At 49.7% G+C, this 12,301-nt stretch overlaps 4 protein-coding genes and 1 non-coding gene across 5 annotated transcripts; 2 read left to right on the forward strand and 3 right to left on the reverse strand.

Moving 5' to 3' along the window:
• The first annotated feature begins 234 nt into the window (after nt 1–234).
• BDP55DRAFT_673827 (S-adenosyl-L-methionine-dependent methyltransferase) lies at nt 235–1,673 on the forward strand. The gene is made up of 3 exons (XM_060575626.1): nt 235–851; nt 928–1,015; nt 1,079–1,673. The coding sequence occupies exons 1-3, from the start codon at nt 348–350 to the stop codon at nt 1,546–1,548; spliced, it is 1,062 nt and encodes a 353-aa protein (XP_060426179.1). The 5' UTR covers nt 235–347; the 3' UTR covers nt 1,549–1,673.
• Nucleotides 1,674–2,411: 738 nt separating this feature from the next.
• BDP55DRAFT_t258 lies at nt 2,412–2,510 on the forward strand. Its single transcript has one exon. It is a non-coding gene; the product is annotated as a tRNA-Leu (tRNA).
• BDP55DRAFT_718296 (uncharacterized protein) lies at nt 2,423–3,502 on the reverse strand (the record flags this gene model as incomplete). The annotated part of the gene is made up of 3 exons (XM_060578404.1): nt 2,423–3,073; nt 3,138–3,278; nt 3,451–3,502. 3 exons carry the CDS (start codon nt 3,500–3,502, stop codon nt 2,775–2,777), a joined length of 492 nt encoding a protein of 163 aa, XP_060426180.1. The 3' UTR covers nt 2,423–2,774.
• A 493-nt stretch (nt 3,503–3,995) lies between these two features.
• Nucleotides 3,996–5,988, reverse strand: BDP55DRAFT_558981 (POT family-domain-containing protein; the record flags this gene model as incomplete). Its single annotated transcript, XM_060569857.1, has 4 exons — nt 3,996–4,705; nt 4,780–5,445; nt 5,514–5,887; nt 5,957–5,988. The coding sequence occupies 4 exons, from the start codon at nt 5,986–5,988 to the stop codon at nt 3,996–3,998; spliced, it is 1,782 nt and encodes a 593-aa protein (XP_060426181.1).
• Nucleotides 5,989–11,005: 5,017 nt separating this feature from the next.
• BDP55DRAFT_273313 (short chain dehydrogenase) lies at nt 11,006–12,103 on the reverse strand. Its single transcript, XM_060566432.1, has 2 exons — nt 12,012–12,103; nt 11,006–11,905 (listed from the first exon to the last, which is right to left on the reverse strand). The coding sequence occupies exons 1-2, from the start codon at nt 12,067–12,069 to the stop codon at nt 11,109–11,111; spliced, it is 855 nt and encodes a 284-aa protein (XP_060426182.1). The 5' UTR covers nt 12,070–12,103; the 3' UTR covers nt 11,006–11,108.
• Nucleotides 12,104–12,301: the final 198 nt, after the last annotated feature.

Consider the following 12,301-nt stretch of genomic DNA (forward strand, 5'->3'; position numbering starts at 1 on the left):
AACATTTACTCCTCCAAGAAGGAAATCTTGAGAGAATCAGATATCGAATTTAGGATTCCCCCAATGGGAGCCTATCGCAAGGTTTGCTGCAGGGGCCGCGAGGGAGTTGGTTCCGAAGCTCGGGGAGCTTAGCTTGATGATGGATAGTTTCGTATATATTGGCCCATGATATTCTTCTACTGCAATCTAGGCCTGGATAAGCTTGTTCACAAAGCACTAGACTTCCATTCATATCAAGACTTGGACTACATACATCATATCACAGCATCATCCTTCGTCACCTATCGTTTCCTACCTACCCATCACCTCAACGTCGAATTATTCTCAACAAAGTCAACATAGCCAATATGTCGTCCCTCATCAACAACCCAGCTCCCCTCTACATGAGCCCGGAACTCACCAAGAAGAAGCCCATCATCGCCGGCCCGACCACAACCGCCGCAGCTTCCACAACCACCGCTGCCACCTCCTCCTCAAAGTCCCTAAACGCATCAGGTGACAAAGCGAATCTCATCGAGTTCTGGCGCAACCCAGAGGCCGGCAACATCTACCGACACGCAGAGCACCTCACCTCCCCCGTGACTCCCTGCCTTGTCGAGCACTCGAAGTTATGCCAGACCGTGTCCTCGGCGTCGGCCAGCACAAAGATGATTCATGTCATGGACATGTGCTGCGGTACCGGGGTGGTGTCGTCGTATATTCAGAAGATGATGAGGGAGTTGCCGGGGCAGCAGAGGGAAAGGGTGAGGTTGACGAGCGCGGACTCGAGTGAGGCGCAGCTGGGGGTTGTGAAGGAGAAGATTGAGAGGGAGGAGTGGGTTGGGAGTGAGGTCAAGCAGGCTGACATCATGGTAGGCGACCCTTCCTGGCTCTGTTTTCGTTTGACTTGGAGGATACTGTTGGGTCAGTTGTGACTAACGAGAGCAGAACATGTCATTCCCTTCGGATCAGTTTGACGTCGTCATCGTCGCCATGGCGTTGATGCTCGTGGCTGATCCATACACCTCTCTCAACGGTAAGTGCTCCTCCGTATCTACGTAAATAGGATCTTGAAGAGGAACTAACAAATCGCATCCAGAATGCTACCGCGTCACCAAGCCCGGCGGCACAGTCGCAACCTCGACCTGGGTAACAGAAGGCTGGATCCCAGACACCCGCGACGCAGTAGCATCCCTCACCCTGCCCGGGCCAAACCAACAACCCGTCTCGTGGCCGCAGTCCTCCATCGAGCTGACCTCGCTCTGGGGCCCCGGCGCGTGGGAGTCCCCCTCCTTCGTCAAGAGCATGTTCACGGCAGCCGGGTTTGTGGACGTGGAGGTGGACGTTGTGACCAAGTGGGTGCCGTTCTCGGGGGTCGACGAGTGGTGTACCGTTTTTCAGGCGTTTATGTACGGGGTCATGGAGAGGTTTTGGACGAGGGCGCAGAGGGAAGGGTTGAAGGGGCGGTTGATGCCGACGTTGAGGGCTTTTATGGAAGAGAAGTATCAGGGGCGGCCGTTTGAGGTTGAGAGGACTGTTTTGTTGGCTAGGGGGAGGAAGCCGGAGTGAGGTTTGAGATCGGTGCGTGTTGCGTTGATGAACGTGGACTTATGGTTTGTAGACATACACATGGTGGGTACATGTTGAATCATGTCGAACATTGATCACTGAGTACCATGTTGATTGGGTCGGACTCCATCTAGAACAACTTGGATTCGACCTATCTTTGACGGCTAGGTCAGCGGGTATCATGTTTTCTACGGTAGTGTTGATCATTAATACGTGGATTGGCATTTTCGTCCTTCTCAACAGGCGTGAAGAAGAAGTGATTCACCTCGAAACGATTTCCGACCAGACCCATGCCGTCACATACTTAGCACATCACAAACTCAGACTTGCATCGCTCTTTCGATGTAGAAAGCTAGACTCTAGGCATTCTAGATGGCCAAAATTTCCCACCCAATAAGCGGCAAAGGACCGAAGCAAGACAACTGATCTTTTAGACGAATTAAGAAGCCATATTGCAAACCATATCGTTACGCAACACTTCTCACTTAACCATAACGCATACTCGCTTTGAGAAGTCATGACTGATCACCCGAATTCCTCGCGTGGTTAGAGGAGAGTGTGGTAGGGCTGTAGAACTGGCAGAACATGAGAACTGACAGAACTGATTATAACTAAATAACTCGTATGACATTCTGATGCTATGAACGTATGAGCTCCAACTCAATTGACGTTTCCTACTATACGTATTTAAATAAACCTTGGCCAGTCACGCATGCGACATGCCCAACAAACCCCTTGTGTGCGGCCTGTCGTCAGCCCCACTCCGGCGGATGTCTCTCATCTGCGGACCCAATCTCCGAAGCCCTAACTCGATCAGGTCCATATTCACAACTTCCGCAGAACTTCACAATCAATCAATCCACGGAAGGGTGGCCGAGTTGGTTATGGCGCCAGGTTAAGGTCAGCTTAACATCTGTTTCCTGGTGGGGCAACCCGCGCGAGTTCGAGTCTCGTCCCTTTCATGATGTCCTTTTTGGCTGTGTTACAGCTCTTACATTGCATTTTGGTGGTGATGGGGAAGTTTTTCTAGTCCAGACCGAGCTATTCGTTTGCTCAGAATTGCAAGATTCTGTCACCGGTGAGCGGTTCGTGTTTACCTTACCCAGGTAGACTAGCCGCGGATAAGTACCAACACTTGCAGCTGAGACGCACGGTCTTGACGTGTTAAGTATTATTACACTCGTCAGACTCATGTATACAAAGTGATTTAATGTATCACACCTCCTTCACTCATCACTCTTTGACCGGCTCCCCTTGGTGTAGAATGCACCTGTCGCTGCTCTAACGTCCTTGGAGCCCTGCGTACCACCTCGACCTCCAGGCTTGCCCGTCACCGACTGCGGAATCTCGTGACCGGTAGCACTGATCCCCTCACCAACTCCGGAAGGTCTTCCCTCTTTGGTGTCTAATGCGTTGTCTGCGGCGCCGTGTAGGGTTGTGGACCCGAGCTCACCGGCAGCTGAGGGATCTTGGTGCGGGTTGGGAACAGATTTGATGATGTTCTGCTTGCCGGCATCTCCAGGAACTATCGTCGACAGTTAGACCAGCTTCATTTGTATGTGATTTGCGGCGTGCCACATGCTACAAACCTTTGGTTCCGTCCTTGGCCATGTCATAGAGATCACCTCCTTGCTTTGCGTCCGCCATGGTGTCAAATGCGTCAGGTTGATTTTGAGAGTTATATTGTGGATCACGCAGGTAGTCGATGGAATTGTGAGTGCCTGATGAACCTAATGAACAGTTTAAAAGAACAAAATGAATAGAAAATGAGAATATCCTTGGGCCCTTTAAGACAGTCCTGAGCAAGCCACAGTGAGGTAAGCTGGTGGTCTGGTGTCATGATGTCATTAAAGGTCATTAAATGGCAATCAGCTCTCCAACGTGACGTCAAACAAGACAGACGGTCTGGGGACCATTGATTCGGATGGTCAAATGTGTTAAATTGCATCATCATGTTCGAGGAAAACCATGACTGTAAATGCAAAAGGCTTTGTTCTGCGTGGTTCTTTCCAAGACCCACATTACGATGTCTAGCTTGTAGGGGGTCATAAATGTTGTTCAATGCTGCAATTCGCGGGCTGCACACCGTCACACAATATATCGCACGGCATCGATCGCACGGCCAGCCAAGTACAACTCAGTCAGAGTGATGAGCCTAGGCATTTATCGCCGAAGCCTAGCAGATAAGCCGCTTTTTCTTCAGGTACATCAACTCCTAAGACATCAATGTGGAATAAAGAGTATAAAATGCAGGTATTATATGGGTATTGGGGTATTCTATTAAGTTTATATACTGTTCATGGTTGCTCAAACCACATATCCACACCCATCATCATACATCTTGATTGTTCATAATATACATGAGCATTCCACGTGACCATCTTCTACTGTTAAGAGGATGGCAACTGTCGCAACAGTTGTCGCCCCTTCTCCATTGTGTATAGACATTAATCGTCGTTCTCAACTTGCTTCACTCCCTCACTGTTCAAAACCGGCTGATCGCGATCCAACTCGTACATCTTATCTTCCTCAGCATCGTAGTGGCGGAAAGTGAAGTAAAAGATGCATCCCACCACGGCAGATGAGCATGCGACACCGGTGTACATCCACAAGAACTTGGGATCAACGGCAACGGAAACCAGGGCCTCGGAGATGGCAGAGCCAAAGGCGTTGGTAAAAAGATAGATACTCTGGACGAAGGACTTCATGTTGGGCGGGGCCTTGGTGTAAGCATACTCAAGACCGGTAACGGAGATAAAAATCTCAGACAGGCCGATGAAGATGTAGGCAGGCGTCTGAACGGCGATGTGGACGTGGTTGGGAAGCGATGTGCCTCCGTTCATTCCTTCAGGACACTCGCCGGGAGACTCGTAACAGGGGCCGGCGTTGTAAATGAGGTGTTGCACGATTGCTGCGTAGGCCAGGCAGATAGCGCCGAGCCAGAAGCCGATGGTGATACGCATAATGGGCTTGAGCTCGATGCCGGCCTTGCGGAGCAGTGGGTAGACGAGCTTCTCGAGGATCGGCGTGAAGATGAGAATCGAAATGGGGTCGAAGTTTTGCATGAAATCGTTCGGCATGCCGTGTCCCTCCATCTGTCCAGCTTGGGTGACGAAGTTGGTCGAGAACTGGCCGTAGCAAACCCAGAAGATGGGGTCTGGCAGTCGTGTTAGCGTTGACTTTCAAGCTTTTGGCTTGCATCAAAACACAGCCAGAATTAGTTTGACTTACAGAAAACGAAAACCTTGCAAGCTCTCAGAGCACGCTTGAGCTCCTCGACGAAGTGGTCGTTCCAGGGGACAGGCTTGTCCTTGCCGTGCTCCGCACGCCATGAAGGCTTCGCAGCGTCCATGTTGCGAGCTGCAATCATCATGCCAAGCGCCTTGAACGCATCAGTGATGACGGAGCCCTGGGGAGGACGGTTGACAAAAGTCTTGCGGCGAAGCACCAGAGTCGCGATACCAATGTTGAAGACGCAGAAACACATCAAGTAGGCGGTCCAGAAGCCCTTGTACTTCTCCATGAAGGGAGTCGCCATAAGAGACAGGGAACCCAAGTTGATGCACCAATAGAAAATCATATAGATGCGCTGGTATGTGATGGCAGGATCGATGATAACTCGCTCGCCGTTTGACTCGGTCTTGATGGCCATGACACGGCGTTGGTACTGATCGGCGATCAAGGGAGCAATGTTACTCTTGATACCTCCCGTGCCGAGACCAATCACGATAATGGCAACAATGTAACCGGGGATTCCAGCGCCATTGGCCATGGCCACCGGCAAGGATGTTGTCCAGAGGATGATAAGACCAACCCAGTAGAAGGCACAGAAGACCAAGATGGTTTTGTACTTGCCCAAGTACTGGTCAGCAATGATGGCACCAAGAATTGGAGTCACTGAATGCTCGTGTTAGTGAGACCATACTGTTTGCTACCGGCTAGCGAAGCGGAAAGTGATGTCTTACCATAGCAGAACCATTGGAAGAACAAATTCAGACCAGTTGCGGCTTGGTGACCCATTCCAAGACCCTTGGGACCGTCGGCTCCATTGGGGTCATTGTTGATGTAGTTTTGGAAAAGACCTTGGGCACCATAGTAGGTGAATCTCTCCGTGAGCTCGACAACAGCGATAAGAAAGGCTGAAGCGGGGAGATTCTCTCCAATACGACGCAGGGATCCCTTCTCAAACTCATTGGGCTCGGCACCATCAGGTGTAGGTCCCGATTCTGAGTCGGCGGAGCTCAAGATTTTCTTCTCGGGGTCGGCTGGCGTGATGTAGCCTCCCGCGAGATCAGTCGTCTCCTTGTTGGGCAAGCGCTCACCCAGCGTCTCATGGAGCCTGTGAATACGAGTTGTCAGTGCCAGATCCCCTTGGTGTTAGACCGATGGTATGCGCATTGTTACGTACTCTGCCGCTGTGTCCTCGTGGTTCTGGGCCATTTTTACGCAATCGATATCTCAAGACAGGCCCGATAGAGTAGCTGAACCAAGGGAAAAAGGAAAAGAGAGGGAGAAGAGGAAGAAATTTTCGAGAAAAGTTCCAAAAGGCTGGCCTGGTGGGGAGCAATGGAGACTCATTAGTATCACCACTAGATGCATGCCCTTACCCTCGGTGTCGGACGACTCCGAGGCGTTCGCCGCCCAGGGCCCATGTTTCGATGTCTTCTGTTTCCACTAGAAAAGTCTTGCCCGAGTCGGGAACGTCGCCCCAGGAACTTTTGCAACCATACGCCACAAGCCGATGGCCGAACCACCTGCCGGACTCCACTCGGCCGAGTGAGCCGATCTTTTTGATTGATAATAACGGACACATCGGGCGACATACGAGAAAATAAGTGGTCCGCTTGGCAAAAGGCCCGAACGGGTGGCGCCAAGCGAGGTTAAGGGGAATAAAGCGGCCATAAATCTGGCTTTCCTATTGGTCTTGAACCTCATTGACGATATTAGTTCATGCTGCCCATACCGAGGTCCATCAACAAAAGGGCCTTGAATCTGGGGTTTTGGGGTTCTACAACGTTACTCCGCAAACGAGAGTCTGCGGATAAGACTGAATCATGCAGCTGCTGAGGAAGCTATCGTTAGCTGCAGGAACCGGATCGTTTGTCAATGGAAGTCTCCTGTAACCTTCCCTCGTTGGCAAAGATTTGCAGCTGTGCGTTGTCTGTCTTACTTCCTTGCCGTTGAGCCGGCGTTAGTTCGACCGCATTTGGTAGCTTGAGCCATCTTGCGCGCTCACAATTGTAACCTCACGACTCTCTCTGCTGACATCACGCAAATTTATCAGGAGACACTCGGGCACATCAGAAGCACGGCTTTTTTGTGATCTTTTGCGACGTGAGGCGCATTCTTATACGTGAGGGACTTTCGAAACTTCCACTTTCTGGCAGCTTCCTCTTGTTCACCACTCCTTGCAAAATTTTCTCCGATCTCCACGAGTGGGTCAAGAGTCAAATCTCGCTGCATTGAGGCTCAAAGGCAACCTAATTAGGAGCACGTGTCTAGTGGACCATTAAAGCCAAAGCCACACGTGTAGAATAGCAAATTCTGCGCCAGACACGTCAAGGCAAATTTAAGGTCTGGATGTGCGAGGAAATCTGCCCAGGCGGAAACATGTATTGGGCCTGATGAGGATGGTCCATAGATCGCATGTTCGATGGGTCTGTTCTCCTCTCATGCCTATCTTGCGGCTAACCCTTTTTTTTCGACTTTGCCTGGCAATTTTTATCGGTATTGAGCTGTTCTTCGTTGTGGCTGCATATTGCAAGGAAACAGAGGTGTATTTCCTTGCAATAATTGCCTCCGAAGTCCATTCCATTCGAATTTACCGACAATGCCTGACTGTTAAAAGGCTTAATCAGCATCCAGGTTTCTCCGGCAATCTTGCCGATATCGTAACAGTCTAGCTTCTATGAGAAGATTTTCACTAGGCATGGCAATTATGTGATCACAATGAGCATTATTGGAAGTTTTGAATACATTGAATCACATTTCATAAGTTCAATCGGCTACTGATTCTTCTACTGGTCAGAATATTCTCCGAGCCAAGAGGTTGAGGCTGAGTGTGGGCGGCAAGGGCCGCAGCCTCCGATGCAGGAGCAGGGAAGGGACTGGCGGGGCCTTGGCAGCACGCCATGAGAATTCTGCCGAAAGCCTAACCGAGTGGCTGGGCAATTACAATCTCCCTTCACCCCAGAAAGTCAAAACTCGGAAGAAATCTGGGGAAGCTGCTGATCAGGGCTCAAGAGCTCAGTGTTCGTGAGAATTGTGGGCGGATGCGCCGTTCGTAGCCGTTGCGAGAACTCCAAACCATTGCTCCCGAGACTGCTTATATTATGGACGCAATAGCGTTCATCGAGCATGATATTGAATGTTCAATAGAGGAAACTCTACCTGTGCCTGACTCACGAACAAGCAAACCAGCTCAAATGATTCTGCTCCAGACTAGATAGGAAAGCTCTATTCGTTTGAGCGCCTGGCTTCCGTGGCACAGCGTTCGTTCAATGCAAGCACGACATAGCAGAATACCACACTATGAGACTGGGAAGATCATGTACTTCCTTTCAACCCGTCTTTGAAAAGAGTATGGCAGCTCTTAACAAAATAAACATCAAAGGTTGGACACTGCTACTTGACCAATTCTGCAAGTGATTCAAAGTCGGTCGTAACTCATAAATTCTTATTCACTGTCGGGCGCTGCGACTGCCAGACCAATGGTAGGCTGCGCTTCGTGGCACAATTGAACCAGCAGACACCTCTGTGTTTTCTCAAAGATGAGCATTGGTAGATGACCCAAGAATGCTTACGCTATTATTCTAGATCATGTGTGATGTTTGCATTAATTAACGAGACAGGTTGCGTGATTACAGAGACTATCAAGATGCTAAACGGTAAATTACCATGGAGCTACTGCCTCAAAGGGGTCAGACTCACTAATTAATAATTAACACATGAGATGAAGTTTTGATGCCTTGATCTAGTCCATAGATTCATAGACGTTTGGACAGATACCTTATGAGCAACTCTCCGCGTATGGATATAGCCCTGTCCCACCAGCAAGTCCATTACCTCCCTTGAAACGAGTCAATGTGAAGGCTATGGGAGAGTAGCATCGGATAGTGAACGACGGCGTCTACAAAGCTTTCCTATCATGAAGGTTTGACTAGCACGTGCTTTTGTTATTGTGCTTCCGGCTTCTTGTTCATTACATGTGTTTAGCAGTCCATTCCCCCCCGTCGAAAGCGGAATAGCTGCTGTCGCCAGGCTACTGCATTATTAGTGCATGCTAGTACTCAGCACTTCACTTCACTCAACGGAAAAAGCCAGCTTGAGAAGCTGGCCCTTTGTTTAGCTGATCAAGTTGCAGACAGTTGAAGTTGATTATCGCGGTTATTGAATTATGACTTCTCATTGCGTTGAGTAACGCGCTGTGCAGTAATATTCCGCCAACTGCTAGATGGCATCATTGCATCCGTCTCCAGTGATTCTCTAACTTTGCTCTCTTTTGAGATCATTCACAGGCGAATGAAACTTGTAAGTCAACTGACTAGATTATTGGTTCTTCCCTCTTATGAAAATATCTAGTGGTTAACGGGGTACTTATCTACCCGATTCGGATTTCAACTATGATCTGTTCTTTGAGTCTCTACAGAGGTTCACCTATCAATTGTAGTGTATGAAGTTAATGAGAAGAATAAAGAGGAAACGAAGGATTTTAACATTTGATGCTCAGAAAAACGCTGACCATGTTCCGCACTCGATGGCATGTCATGATCATCGGAACTCCCTCGCGGTATTCGCCTAACAACTAACCAGGCATTATACAATATCTCGTAGCATGCATGTCGTGTATTCTTCATAAGAGTACCATAGATACAGTTGAAACCGAGTCATGAAAAAGGCTCAGCTGCACTCCAAACCATTTGAAGGTGTAAAACCTTAGAGCAGTACTTACTTGTGGAACGTATTCATAGTGAAGACTGGCTTGGTCGGGAGACTGGTCAAACTGTCGAAAGGCTCTTTTTTAACATCTCAGATTCATGTTAAGTTGATTTTATCGTGTGAACAATACCTTCTTTGCATAAGCGAGATTCATGGATAGTTAAAAGCCTCTTGCGCCTGGAGGTGCAAGTCTCCGATTGTCATGGAAATGAGCTTTGTTAGGCCGGGCGGGAAATGGCAACGCGATCCACTCTAAGCCAGCTCAGAAATACTTGATAGAATACTAGATTTGGTGCCCTTCCTACTCTAGACCCGTCTTCGTAGTTTACTCTGGTTGCACTTAACCACCAATACGAACTCGTTGGGGATATTGCGCGCAGAATGAACGCCGAATCTTGCAACACAGTTCAATAGTACACGCAGATCCCGGAGAACATTTTCGTGGCCCCAGCCCATAGTCCGTAATACTACCTTCGTAAGATAAAGGAACAGGGAGAGTTTTGTTTAGCGATGCATTGCCAAAACGTTTAACCCTTAGGGAGAAGGAAAGGACCACATACCGTCCAAGGTTCACTGGAAGCTTTTGCCTTCCTACAATCTGACTGCTGGAATTGAAACTAGAATTGAAGCTAGAAACTTAAAGAAGCCGTCATCCGTTAAAGTCTCCCATGCTTGAGAGTGACTTGGCGAAAGACGACGTCATTGACTACAGGTAACGAACGTACTGATCACTGCACCTCACCAAGCATTTGTAGGGAAGCTTGTGATATTAAGAGAGTCATTCCCTTTCCGATCCTCTTCGCATACTTGACAGCCCCAACTTAATAGAACACAAGGCCGCTACGGCTGCCTGAACAAAATTTGGGATGAGCCTAAAGACTAGAGCCACATGTATCCAGAGCCCAGGAGATCATCAGGAGAAGCGAATGTTTGCTGAGACACCACCCTTTGCCTTCCAGCGATCAAATTGCTACAATTTCAACCACTTTCTGCCATCACAACATCTTGTGACCCCTCATGAATTGCTAAATCTGGAGGAAGTGGTGGTGTTGGTGTATCCGTACATGCAAGTGAATGTGAGACCAGGTACCCAATCCTTCGCTGGGGCTCCCACAGGGTTCACGGCCTCAGCTGATTGTCCCCTGTCAACTTAAACATGGCGGGTGGCGCCGAGACCGTAGCACCGTTGGTACCATAGTTGCTAGTTTAGTGTCCCCCCTAAGATCTTAGCAGGTGCCTGAAATGAGTTTCGACAACCCTGCGCTGCCTTCTAAGCGATGTCTAAGGGAACCAGACGAAAGGACGGAATCCATCCATATAAGTCGGCGATCCAACACACCAATGCCATGCCCTTGATTGAGCAAGCATAGCTTGCACTTGACCCGAAAACGACAGGGTCTCCGACAGTTGTCTCCATTGCAACTTCACGCACTGTCGCATTGCCAGCGTAGTTGCCTCGCCCGTTGGTGCGCTTTTATATGAGGGATCTGCTGGCCCAGGTCCGCCCATGTAATTGTTGATCTTCATCCATTCACCTGCCTGAGCTAAAAAAGAGAACATCCTCGCTCCGAACACCAGCAATGCTTATCCAACCACCCGACGACTAAGGTAATTGGCATCGCTTAACGAACAAAAGCACCTCCTCCGCTAGCCCCCACAAGGTTTCCAGTCATCCATCCACTTTCAGGCAAGCAAACAACCCCCACAACCCCAGCAACTTCCTCCAAGTAACCGGGGCGACCTCCGATGCTTGCTGCCAAGTCGAGAACCTCCTGGCTATCGACACCAGGTCTGGCCTTGGCAAGGGGCGTCAGGTTGTTCAATGGACGCAGAGCCTCGCGGGGCTCGTCGGGCAGGCTAGAGTAAAGTCCAGTGTCCATGGGGCCAGGCGCAACGGCATTGACGGTGGCTCTCTCAGCCAGCTCACGTGCCCAGACACGGGTCATGGCCTCGATAGCACCCTTGGTGCCAGCGTATGATGTTTGCCACCAGACACCCCAAGTGGTGGTTGCGCTAGAGATGTTGACAATGCGACCAGAGCGGTCGGTAGGCAAGTAAGGGAAAGCAGCTTTGACGAGGAGGGCGGGCGCCTTGCAGTTCAGGTTGAATGTCTCATCGAAAAGATCGAGGTCCAACTGGTCAATGCCCTGAGCATTCACAGTGGCAGCATTGTTGACAATAATGTCGATCTGGAAGCGGCCGTTGGCATCGGTGAAGTGAGCCTTGGCGGCATCAACGAGCTGCTGAGGCGCCTCGGGCTTGCTCAGATCAGCCTTGACGGGAAGAGCCTTGACGTTGTACTTGGATTCGAAATCCTTGGCCAAAGCCTCAGCCTTTGGCGTTGAGCCCTCGGTGGCGTAGTTGATGACAACGTTGGCACCTCTGCTGGCAAAGTGCTCGGCAAGAACGGCGCCAAAGCCTTTGAAAACTGGTTAGTCCACTGTGATCTCAAGCCCAATATCGAACCCTTGTTATGGAAAAGGACCCCATCTGAAAAGACCCGGAAAGTCTAAAAAAACACATACTTCGCGAAGCGCCAGTGATAATGGCAAGCTTGCCATCAAAAACCCTGAAAGGAGCCATTTTTCTCGGATGTCAAAAGAGCAGAATAAACAACGTGACGTGGAGGCGGGGAGAATATTAGGCCTCTCTCCACGTGATAAATTGTGTGCTTTATATATTGTCTCCTTCTGCTGCTACTTCTCCCCATTGCTTGTATGCCCGCTTCGTGAACTAGCCAACTCGTTAGTGCCTCCGGGCCGCATGGTGGGTGGGATCCGAAGAGGAGTCTAGACTAGGGGCTGAGCAGGATCAT

The sequence above is a fragment of the Colletotrichum godetiae genome (assembly GCF_030913485.1).
Source record: "Colletotrichum godetiae strain CBS 193.32 chromosome Unknown BDP55scaffold_40, whole genome shotgun sequence".
Classification (NCBI taxonomy): domain Eukaryota; kingdom Fungi; phylum Ascomycota; class Sordariomycetes; order Glomerellales; family Glomerellaceae; genus Colletotrichum; species Colletotrichum godetiae.

Bases quoted from the DNA above. Each gene is read 5' to 3' on its own strand.
- BDP55DRAFT_673827 (XM_060575626.1), top strand. From the start codon at position 348: ATGTCGTCCCTCATCAACAACCCAGCTCCCCTCTACATGAGCCCGGAA. The intron at 852-927 runs GTAGGCGACCCT...TAACGAGAGCAG, and splicing joins TCAAGCAGGCTGACATCATG to AACATGTCATTCCCTTCGGA. The intron at 1,016-1,078 runs GTAAGTGCTCCT...AATCGCATCCAG, and splicing joins TCCATACACCTCTCTCAACG to AATGCTACCGCGTCACCAAG.
- BDP55DRAFT_273313 (XM_060566432.1), bottom strand. From the start codon at position 12,069: ATGGCTCCTTTCAGGGTTTTTGATGGCAAGCTTGCCATTATCACTGGC. The intron at 11,906-12,011 runs GTATGTGTTTTT...CAGTTTTCAAAG, and splicing joins TATCACTGGCGCTTCGCGAA to GCTTTGGCGCCGTTCTTGCC.